Here is an 11,220-nt window from a genome sequence, read left to right on the forward strand (position 1 = left end):
GTTTCATCTATTATTATTTCTGTTGATAACGTTTCATTTCCAACATTACTCACGCCAGCCTAATAATAAAAAGTACCTAATTATATACTATTATATACAAATCTAAACTCGTAAATTTGTCTACATTAGACTCACGGAATAAATATCAGATGGTATAGTAATCAATAACGGCTTAGAAACGGGTATTTTTAAAAGTGCCGGCGAATAATCATCCCATTTCAATACAGTGTCATCATCTGGGGAACTGCTTTTCTCTGGTACTGTATCAATCCATGATGAAGCCTCTAAATCTAAAAATAAATTTAAAAGATAATTATTATTATAATTATAAAAATTGTATAAAAAGTAAATATATACCTGAAACAGCATCGCAATCAAATAAGGCATCATCTCCCGTAGCTTGTATGTTTATAAGGGAAAGTATTTGGTTTTCTGTTGCAGAAAAAGTTGTTGTTGGAATAGGTGGACCTCCACCAGTACCTTTGACATATTTTTTTTCGTTGCATACTTTTGATTTAACATTTTTTTTGCAATTTTCCCATTTTTTCCTTAAAACATTAGTCGAGAGATTTTCCATTACAGAGTTTTGTGAGTTAAATTCATCTGTTAACTTTTCCCAGCATGCATTTTTTTGTTTCCAAGTTTGAGTATCAGACTTTTTACTTTCTAATTGGTCCCAATACTTGGTCACAAGCGATTGTAATAAATCAACTTCAGTATGAGTGAAGTTTGAATTTCTCTTTTTCAAAATTTCATTCTACATATTTAAAAAAAATTAAAATTAAATAAATTATTACATATATTATATTAAACAGATATTATTTTATTTTCATATTATTTTAGGAATAATTTTAGTCATCATTTGAATAAAATTGATTGAAATTTGAATATTACTAGATAGAAAAAAATTATAAAATATTATTCCGTCGACTGGGAAATTAATTCTTTATCGTTCGCCTATACGTATAGTACTATAGTACCTATTTAAACGCGTGCACCAGATATCACTTTTGAACGCGAGTCAAATACCAGTTGTTTTAAGTAAGAAACTTTGTACATTCAAAAATTCTTTTCACTACTAGTATCAAACTTTATACTTCGATAATTAATCCTAGAACATTTCCAGGAATCAACTATTACCTACTTTAGTTTTTTAATGCAATATTATACAATAATGATACATAATATAATATGAATGTTATATAAATAAGATTTATACAAATAGTTACTTACCTTATTCATTTTTAATATTAATGGTTTTTTTTTTATACTATTTAGTGTTCACGAATCACGACAGATCAGACACGTTTAGTAATGACTTTTAATAATTAAAATAATAAATCAATGATAATTATATATATTATATTGTAAATTTATTATATTTTAAATATTCAACATGGAACTTCTTATATCCGAAGTTCAAAAAAAAATGTCCTGTGGAACAAATTTGATAAAAAGTATAGGGACAGAATTATCGCGGACAAAGAGTGGAATATAGTCTCAAAAAGAACAAATATGGATAGTAAGTAAATTAATTTTATAAAATAGTACATACGCAGAAACATAATTTAATAATCTTATTTAACACAGAATAAAATATATTAATGGTATCGGTACTAAGAATACTAATATACTAATAATATAGAATAAGAATTATAATATTTATAATAGTAATAATTATAATAGTACTTGTTGTATAAGCTAATATTGTGATAGATAATATTGTACACACATATTGTAACGTACACACTAAATTTTATTTTCCATAAAAAATTTGACGAAATTGTTTCTTATGTTAATTGCTGTACGCGGAGCATGATTATTAGCTCTACCTCCATAATTCAGTTAAATCTGATTGTGAACCATATGTAAATTAGTATCATTAGATACTGGTACATTTTGTATTAATATGTTTTTTTCTAAATCAATTATAGTGTTATGCAACATACAAATGGCCTTTACAATATGGTCTGCATTTTTGTCTGTAGTTTCAATAGCCATTAAAAGAATACGAAATTTCGAAGACATAATACAAAATGCACATTTTATAGTCATTCTAGCTCTGGAAAGTAGTATGATTTGGGGGCTTCTGGCAATCGTCCCTGAGATCGTCTTTGAGATCGTCCCTGAGATCGTCTTTGAGATCGTCTTTAACCCAGCCCATGCTCGTCCTTGCCTCGTCTTCATCATTACCACCGCCCGATCGCGCACGTACGCGACGTATATTTTACCCCCACCCCGTCATTGCTCGTCCTCGTCATACCACCGCCGCCGCCTGATCCGTCACGTGACGGACGTAATGTACAAGACAGAGTTATCAGTCTCTTATCTAACAGTCATATTATGATACCATATTATTGAACACACACCATATTATTGTGTGTGTATGTGTGTATATTATTGTATATTATATTATTGTAAACTTTTTTTCATTAAATAAATAATGAAAAAAAAGTGTGGTGGGATCCGAACCCACGACTAGGGATGTCAATATCGACCAAAGGTGCGATATTTTAAATATCGATATAAAAACTCATTATCATCGATAACGATAAAAATCGTAATTTGAGTATCGATAAAAATCGATATTAGTACATATATCGATAAAAATACAAATAAAAATCTTGTTACAAATCAAATTAGTAGTTTTCAGTGTAGTGTGTAGAAACTAGTAGCTAATGTTTATGTGTTGAACCGAATTTACATTAGAATATAACATTAATCTAGTCATTACCAAAGCACATAATAAAAGTACCCAACAATGAGTAATAACAAAACGCCATCATTGAAGTTCATTTTAAATTTTGACCATGGTACATTTGAGATATTAGTTATAAAATTACCTATTAAAATTATGATGCATGGGTTATGACTTATAACAATCATATTTAATTACCTATATATTTCTAAGTTTCAACTCTTTTTCTTAGGCATACTCTTCAGAATTAACTATTTGGAGAGGAAATAGTAATTGTTTTCCTCAATAATTAAATTACAACCAGGCACAATACCAACAAACAATAGTTAAGTGATAGTTTAAATTTATATCAATAAATTATAAATTGTATTTTTGAATAACTTGTTGAAAGTTAATATTTGTATTATTAATGACAGTGTATTATAATAACATAAAAGATTTAAAGAAAAAATTAACAAATTATATTGTATTTCATATTCATTAAATTTAGTTTGTATACTTATTTATAGTAGGTAGGTAATAGGTAACATATTAAATACATATTTTATGATGTATTAAAGTCAAATTATTTATATTTTTATTTAAAAATTAATATATATTTTCATTTATTAACATTATCTTAAAAACAATATTAAGATTTATTATCAACATTGTACTAGTAACTACTTGCTAGTAACTAGCTTTCATAATCAAGGTCCAATAGAAGAATTTGTTTATATGCAGTGGTCCATGAAAAAAATACAGCAAATTATTTTAATACCTTCCTGGTATTAAAATAATTTGTTACCAAAATTAGATACCTATAAAAATTATAAACCATAAGTATAAGTGTATAAAAAACAACAAATATATAAAACATATTTTAAAAGTATTATATTATAATCTTTAAAAAAATAGAAAACGAAAAATAAGAATAAGAAACATCAACTTTTGTTCTCTTAATAAAATATGTATGAGCTACTGAGCTCATAAAAACAAATAAGTATATTATTAATTAATATAACAATGAAAAACTTTTTTTTTTTTATTGATTATTAGTAATAGTTATAGGGGTATTGAAATTTCAAACCAGTCTTGTTCACTTAAAGAACCCATAAAAACAATTTTCGACAGCCTCTTACTTGTTAATCGGTTTCGGGTTTGTGATAGAGTATGACCAGTTTTGGAAAAAAATCGCTCAGAAGGAACAGATGTGGCAATTATGCTAAGTTTTTCTCTTGCGATTATATACAGATTTGGATACATGGTCTTCATCACTTCCCAAGCGTAAAGTGGATCTGTTTTAATGTCTACCACAGGCTTGGCTAAATAGTCATAGAGCTAAAAATATTATATAAAATATAAAACACCAAATATAAATAATAAAGTGTGATAGTATGATCTCTAACCTCTTGATACATCGGTGTTGTTCTCCGAGAAATTTGTACATTCGCCACAGCTTCATGATATGTCCATAAATCAAAAGATGGGGGTATTGGTGGTAATTCAGATGAAAAGGATAAACTTTGAGCCGGTGCTGGAGGTTCACTCAAATGATTGTTTTGAGAGTTTTCTTTTGATATTAATAGATTTTTTTATCTTTTCTGTAGCCCTATGGCATCGTGTTGGATCTTTAAAATGTAGATTTTTGAACCTAAAATAATAATAAAATTATGTTAGCTTATAAACTTCAAATTCGCTAATACATTTAATTATTACCTGGGGTCTAATAGAGTACTTAATGGGAAATTATAAAATATTTCTAAATCTTTAAAACGTTTGTTCATTTCATATAATATATTTTTTTGAAATTCAAGTCCAATATCAGTTACTGGGACACTATTGTTAACCGCTGCAGTAACACAATTTACCAATGGTAAAATGCTACTCATGATAGAAAATTTATCGCCCGATACTTTTTTAGTCAAATCCTCCAATGGCTGCAATAGAGTTTTTATTTCCCTTATTGTATTCAATTCGTGGGCAGTAACAAAGTCAGGAGCTGTTGACTTGTCTAAAATTATAACTGATATAATTCTGAAGATACTTAAAAATCGTTCGATCATGTAGAATAAACTGTTCCAACGAGTTTTTACGTCTAATACTAACTTAAGTATTTTACCATCAGGTAAACCTAAAATTGAACGTGTATTGTTGAAATTATTGTAGGTACTATACAATAAATAATATTAATTTGATAAATAAAATTACCAACCTTGATCTTTTTGCAATTTTCTAAGTTCATCACTCAAATTCACACTATTTTTAATGTATTTTACAATGTTTCTGATCTTAACAATAATATCATTTAATGTGGGACAATTCTCAATTGAGTTGGTCACAACCAAATTAATTGTATGAGCGAAGCATGGAATATATTTTTCTACACCAAAAGTTTCACATGCTGCCTTCTTTATATTTGCTCCTATAGATAAATATACATTTTAAAATTATATTACAAAAATATATGGCTAATTTTGGATAAAAATACCGTTATCTGTTACAATAGCAATGACTTGGTCGACATTTATTCCCCACTGTGATAATATAGTACAAAACACTTGACTGATGTATTCTGCTGTATGCCTCTCATATAGCTCTACAACACCTAATGTACCTATATAAAACAATCCAACAATATCAGATGATAAATTAAATTCTTATTACATGTTTATTTCAATTTTAAATTATTTAATTACCAGAAACATATCTAGTTTTTTCAAGAAAGTGGATTGTGACTCCTATATAACTTTTCATCTGTATATCTGACCAGATATCAGTTGTAAGACACAAATTATTTTTTACACTCAACTTTTCTTTAAATTTGTTAGACAAATAATCATATTTTAAATCAAGTTTATTCCTTATGGTATTTCTTGCAGGCATTACATAAAGAGGGCAAGCTACTTTTAGAAATTTTTTAAAGCCATCTCCATCTACAGTTGAGAATGGAATATTATCTTTACAGATATAATATAATAAAGCATCAGTAATTTCATTGGTTTTTGCTCCATTTGCTGTAATATAACAGAAATACAAAATGTATTACCTATGTTGTTTAATTTAAATATAATTAGTTTGTTTTTTGATAAACGATCTAGATGTAATTAGAATCATCATAAAAATATTTTTCAAATTACAATTAAATTGACAGTTACCTTTCATTGACGAAATATGCTTGAAGCTATGTCTGATAGACGGTTGAAAACAATGAGGATGGCGTTGTAAAGAAGAAACAGAACTATTGTTACTTGAATTATCCGAAGTATCCGAAGTTGATTCTGAGTCCATACTTAATATCTTAAAACAATAATTAGTTTAAAACAAAACATGTAAAATATTTAACTAAGTAAAAAACTTACTTCACTTCTACAACCAGGATCATCAGGATTATCACTAGAATTAGTGTTATTTTTTTTTGGTATGGAGTGAACATTTTTGAGGTGCGAATGTAAATTTGAAGTATTTCCTGCAGTTGGGCATATTTTCCCACATAATTTACATTTTGCTTCTAATTTGTTGTGCTTGTCGAAATGCTGCCAAACTTTACTAATTTTTCCCATTTTAGTATTTTACATATATCTAAAAATTACAACACATAAAAAAATGAATATATTACAAAAATAAAGTCAGTGGGCTGAGGGCAGGCTATGATGACAAATTGTAATATTAATTATTATATAAATAAAATACCTGTATTTATTATCCGCGATCGTCGAACACACACGTGGTCACGTTGACGTGACTATATGAGCGATTGCCGCACTTTCGGGTTAGTATAAGTTATGGCGGCTATATACAATATACGCAAATACAGGACTACAGCCAACAACTGGAGTACGATCACGTATTCACGTCTGCGATCCACAAAATGGAATTGAACATTTGACTATCGTCTATCATAAATCAGAACTCGTTACTTTAGCACTCGAAAATCGGAATCCGGAGACAAAAGCAAAAGCAAACTAAAAGGCGAAAACCACATCGACGTCACCGTATATAACTATATTATCGTAATATCGTATATCGTATATGGCGGCTAAATAGGATTATTATTTATTTTATTTCAATTTTCGGCAGCGTACCACGTGACGCGTACGGCTTCGGCAGTTGGGCGTCAAAAAGACAAAAACAAAACAAAGTTGTAAGTTACTAACCGCCTTGGCCAGTCTTTGCTCTTTGGATTGGCTGAGCCGCTGAATGCTTGAAAATCAGCTTGTTACGAGACAGGAGGGCCAACTTTAGGCAACGCAAAGTCAGGATGAACAATATAATATTTTATTTGGTTATAATTATTTATTACTGATTTATTGGTGAAAATAAAAAATAAAAAAATATTTTTAAGTATGGCGTATAAGACCACGTTACACGATAGTACAATAAATTTTATAAAACAAACAAAAAAAAAAAGTTAAAAGTGTTAAAACACGATTCACGATATAGCCAATATATCGTACGGTCTTATCGATAATGAAAATTCATCGAAGAACTTTATCGATAAAAAAGTATCGATATATCGGACATAAATATCGATATTTTAACCTTATCGATATATCGTTGACATCCCTACCCACGACCCACGAGCTATAGTACTGACGCTTTAACCCACTAGGCCGCAGACCTGATATACATTTTTTATGATTCTTAATGTATATAGCTGTATGATTATTATTGTACACATCTCTAAGTAATAACTGATTGAAATATTTATGTACCAAGGTCTTATGTTACATTTAAGAATAATATACTTGTACAATTACATTCGTCTCGTGTGCCCCGACAGAGCCTTAATAATTGTTAACAATAACATTCTTCAACAAGGGTTGAGACTACACATGTTACCACCTTTGTATATTTTATACAGGAATGAAACGTCTTGTGTGGGTCTGATAAACCATAACCATTGTTAACGATAACATTCTTCAACAAGGGTTGAGACTGTATACTCCCTTTGTATATTTTAAACCTTACATTTCGTTAGCCATAACGTTCTATAGTGAGGCATGTATTGGACATACCCTATCTATTGTTAACATTCTTCAACAAGACTGAACATGTATACCCCTTTGTATATTTTTAAACCTTTTATATTAACCCACCTGCACCTTTTACGGCAGGTGTTGTTATTCAAGCTGTTGTGATTGAGGAATTTACTTCCACCTAATAATGATACCCCCACCGAATAATGACTCAGATCGTCAGACGCTTGACCCTGCAAGAACGGACATTTATTCAGTGTGTTCAGAGTCTTATGCTATACTACACGTACATTTTTATTTCTTGTCAGTGTTTTTTCAAGTCTTAATAAATTTCCAGTGTTTATTTTTATAAGTTTTTAATATTTATCCATAGCATGGCCGGTTCAATCTCAGATAATATTGAAGTATACAAGAAAAAATCATTCGCATATGTACCTCAGGCTACACCTTCAGATCTACTTGAATCTAAGAGCATTACAATAGATTTCGTGGCAAGAAAATTTATACACATCGGTCTTGATCCTACTTCAAAAGACTGTGAAGTCATTATACGTATAATAACTCCATCCCGGTATGTGCATATAACGTATTATACTTTAAAACGTATATTTTCACTGATGGGAAATATCCTCTCATTTATATTAAATATTCCGGAAAAATATAAACGAACAATATTTTACGAAACGGAGACCGAAAAAATATCAAGTATGGTTTACGGGGGAGAAAATGTTCTGGTAGTCGAGACTAAAAATCAAGAAGGTTGCAGAGTACTTCTAAGTCGCTCAGATCTTATTTGTCTACAACATTTGGAAGGATCAATTTTTGAAATTATTCACCGGACGACGTCAAATAGCCATATATTGTTTACAAAACAAGTGAGAGGGTATGTAAAGTACTTGGAACAAAAGTTTACTCAGATGCATTCACCTCCGGTAAATGAAGAAGAAATTATACTATTCATAAAGAAGAACACAGACTACCAGATCGTACAATCGGAGCCAGTCATGACTCGGCAAATTCAGTTATTCGCTGCTGCGCATGTAGCTGGTCGTTTGATAGAACGAAAGGCTCGAAACGCTCCTTTGGTAATTATAAAATATATTATTATTATTATTATTATATTTAAATATACTAATTACAATTTTTATTTTTAGTTATTTGACGGAGAACACGCTATGGACTCCCCGGTATCTCCAAGTTATTCACCATTATCTACTCATCATGCGGAAAATAATTTTGTAGATAAGGTAATTTATTAAATATTTTTTAAAATTAAAAACAATATTACTTTAATTTATTTATTTATTTATTACAGACGATGGACTATTCCGAGAATCCATGGACATCTAACGGGGATCATAGTACACAATCGTTCGATGTAAATGACGGACCGGATTTTTTCGATCGAGACGTGCATTCACAGTCTCAATTCACTACCCCCGCATCATCTGATAGGGCAACTTACGCTCTTCACCCCACGCCGTCACGTAAAGTGAAACGAAAACTATTTTAATATTTGTAAATTATTTAAATTTATGTAAAATAAAAAAAAGACGTGATATATATATAAAAAGTATTTTCATTTATTAATATTAAGGTTTACAATAAAATATTTACAATAAAAATTTACAATGTTCTTACTTCTCCGTTAAACGGATTATAAGTTATAATTTGGTCATGTAATATTAAACAATATGCTGAAGTGAAAACTGGAAACGCTTCATCAGCTTCTAGTTCAATTCTGAGGTCTACTGTCGCCATTTTCACGTTGTCGTTCTGTCGGCTCATATCGACAACTATAATTGGAGATAGATTTTTGAATTCTGATCGGTTCAATAGAGGTGTTACATCGTCGTGACCATAGTAAGATTTTAGAAACTCTGCATACGCACGGTATAACGTAGCCATCTTATTCTTGTTAAAGTCACTTTGAAAATCTTCATAAGGAAATACTTCGGAGTTTAAATAGACTTTCAAGTTTTTAATTTTACAATGATCAAAATATGACATTGATTTACTTGAGTTATTTTTCCTGTCAGTTTGAAAACCGATTATGACATATCTAGGCTTTTCTAATTTGTTGGATGTCTTTACTTTCCACGAATGTGAAGTGTTTTGAGGTAAAAATGGATGTTCACAAAGTTCCCATGAACGAAACGCACATGTTAGGGGTTTCTGATTGTTGACTACTTTCAACAGTCGAATTTTTTCTCTATCACTCACTTTCACGATAGGCATCCGCCACAATATTTTTGTTATGTTTATTTTAACGTCTTTTAGTTTAGCACCGTCAACTAACTCATTATTTTTATATTGCTTAATAGCATTTAAATCGATTGATGCTCTATTCAATATGAGTTGCTGGTTACAGTTTATTAAAATACGTTTATAATCTTCACAAAAACCAAACAAATGTTTAAGATTTATACATCCATTAAAATTACCGCCATCAATGAAATCTTTATTAACATTTTTAAAATCACTATCCCACGCAGCGTTTTGGTGTGAAGAAATATTTGTTTTATTGTATGAACAATATCCTTTTAATGTTGTCGTTATACCCGGATTGACAAGTTTCTGGATTTGATTTCCGTTTATTTCATATTTCATTTCGGAGAAAAAAAATGACAGCACATTGTTTATAAATCTAATCTCGTCAGTTATTTCTGCAGGTTTAGTTATTGTCCCCTCGATGTAAATATAACTCTCGCACGGTAGTGTATAAGACTCTGTGTTATATAAAGCAATACGCACCTCATCATTATTAGAAAGAGCGGACGTCGAATAAGGTAAAAAAGAATGATAATCAATTTGAGTTATTTTACAATCGTCGATGTATCCAGCCGTGACGTCTAAATATGTGTCGTCCATATTAGATGACGTTTATCGAGCGTAGAAAAGCAAAATTGTCGGGTGTTAGACTATGTCTAGTCTGTTTTCATCTCGAATATTTTTTCTTCTTCGGAGTTGTTACCTTGTTAGTGTTTTTAACACGACTAACGGGTTTTTCATATACAGGCCTATTTATATTGTAAAACTGGAGCCCCATCACGAGTCTTGAATTAATAATCGTATCGATACCGGCTCACCTCGTAAATCGATCAACTCGTCGTCCTGATTTTTTAAAATTATACTTGCGTGTGTTATAGATGTAGAATTAAGCGGATAAAAAACCAAATGTCTTGGTACCTCTATTATTTTATAGCCCGGAGGTACATTCGGATAAAACTCGTGTATTGTATGGCACTGCTTACCGTTGACGAATGAACCCATAACTAGATTTGAATCGATATATATACAGTTTGTCTTGGTAATATTAACCAACGTATCTGATTCGTGATTGACACTAGCTGCATATTTACGATTTTTGAACCCCAACAACTGTCCTATACTATTATTCGAGCTAAAATCTACAGTTTCACTACAAAACATTGTACATTTTAGTGTATTATTATCTGCTCTCAACTCGAATAAAGTATCAGTATTATGTAATACACGTTTTATAGCCGCTTCAATTTCATTCAACTCATAAGAGCCTGTAGGTATTACATAGCTATCGCTATT

At 30.2% G+C, this 11,220-nt stretch overlaps 4 protein-coding genes across 4 annotated transcripts; 1 reads left to right on the forward strand and 3 right to left on the reverse strand.

Annotated features, from left to right (window-relative positions):
- Window positions 1-135: 135 nt before the first annotated feature.
- Window positions 136-1,242, reverse strand: LOC111028649 (the record flags this gene model as incomplete). The annotated part of the gene is made up of 3 exons (XM_022307379.1): window positions 1,234-1,242; window positions 440-757; window positions 136-357 (listed from the first exon to the last, which is right to left on the reverse strand). Coding segments are annotated over exons 1-3 (549 nt in total), but the record flags the coding sequence as incomplete, so codon positions are not given.
- A 2,500-nt stretch (window positions 1,243-3,742) lies between these two features.
- LOC111028652 lies at window positions 3,743-6,240 on the reverse strand. The gene is made up of 7 exons (XM_022307381.1): window positions 6,040-6,240; window positions 5,836-5,977; window positions 5,169-5,294; window positions 4,998-5,102; window positions 4,397-4,811; window positions 4,087-4,225; window positions 3,743-4,018 (listed from the first exon to the last, which is right to left on the reverse strand). The coding sequence occupies exons 1-7, from the start codon at window positions 6,238-6,240 to the stop codon at window positions 3,743-3,745; spliced, it is 1,404 nt and encodes a 467-aa protein (XP_022163073.1).
- A 967-nt stretch (window positions 6,241-7,207) lies between these two features.
- On the forward strand, window positions 7,208-8,949 carry LOC111028651. Its single transcript, XM_022307380.1, has one exon. It carries the CDS (start codon window positions 8,031-8,033, stop codon window positions 8,808-8,810), a length of 780 nt encoding a protein of 259 aa, XP_022163072.1. The 5' UTR covers window positions 7,208-8,030; the 3' UTR covers window positions 8,811-8,949.
- Window positions 8,950-9,282: 333 nt separating this feature from the next.
- On the reverse strand, window positions 9,283-10,527 carry LOC111028653. Its single transcript, XM_022307382.1, has one exon. The coding sequence runs from the start codon at window positions 10,525-10,527 to the stop codon at window positions 9,283-9,285; it is 1,245 nt and encodes a 414-aa protein (XP_022163074.1).
- Window positions 10,528-11,220: the final 693 nt, after the last annotated feature.

Source organism: Myzus persicae, unplaced genomic scaffold, assembly GCF_001856785.1.
Source record: "Myzus persicae strain clone G006 unplaced genomic scaffold, MPER_G0061.0, whole genome shotgun sequence".
In the NCBI taxonomy this organism is placed as follows: domain Eukaryota; kingdom Metazoa; phylum Arthropoda; class Insecta; order Hemiptera; family Aphididae; genus Myzus; species Myzus persicae.

Bases quoted from the DNA above. Each gene is read 5' to 3' on its own strand.
- LOC111028652 (XM_022307381.1), bottom strand. From the start codon at position 6,240: ATGGGAAAAATTAGTAAAGTTTGGCAGCATTTCGACAAGCACAACAAA. The intron at 5,978-6,039 runs GTAAGTTTTTTA...TATTGTTTTAAG, and splicing joins ATCCTGGTTGTAGAAGTGAA to ATATTAAGTATGGACTCAGA. The intron at 5,295-5,835 runs GTAACTGTCAAT...TGTTTTATATAG, and splicing joins GCATATTTCGTCAATGAAAG to GTACATTAGGTGTTGTAGAG.
- LOC111028651 (XM_022307380.1), top strand. From the start codon at position 8,031: ATGGCCGGTTCAATCTCAGATAATATTGAAGTATACAAGAAAAAATCA.
- LOC111028653 (XM_022307382.1), bottom strand. From the start codon at position 10,527: ATGGACGACACATATTTAGACGTCACGGCTGGATACATCGACGATTGT.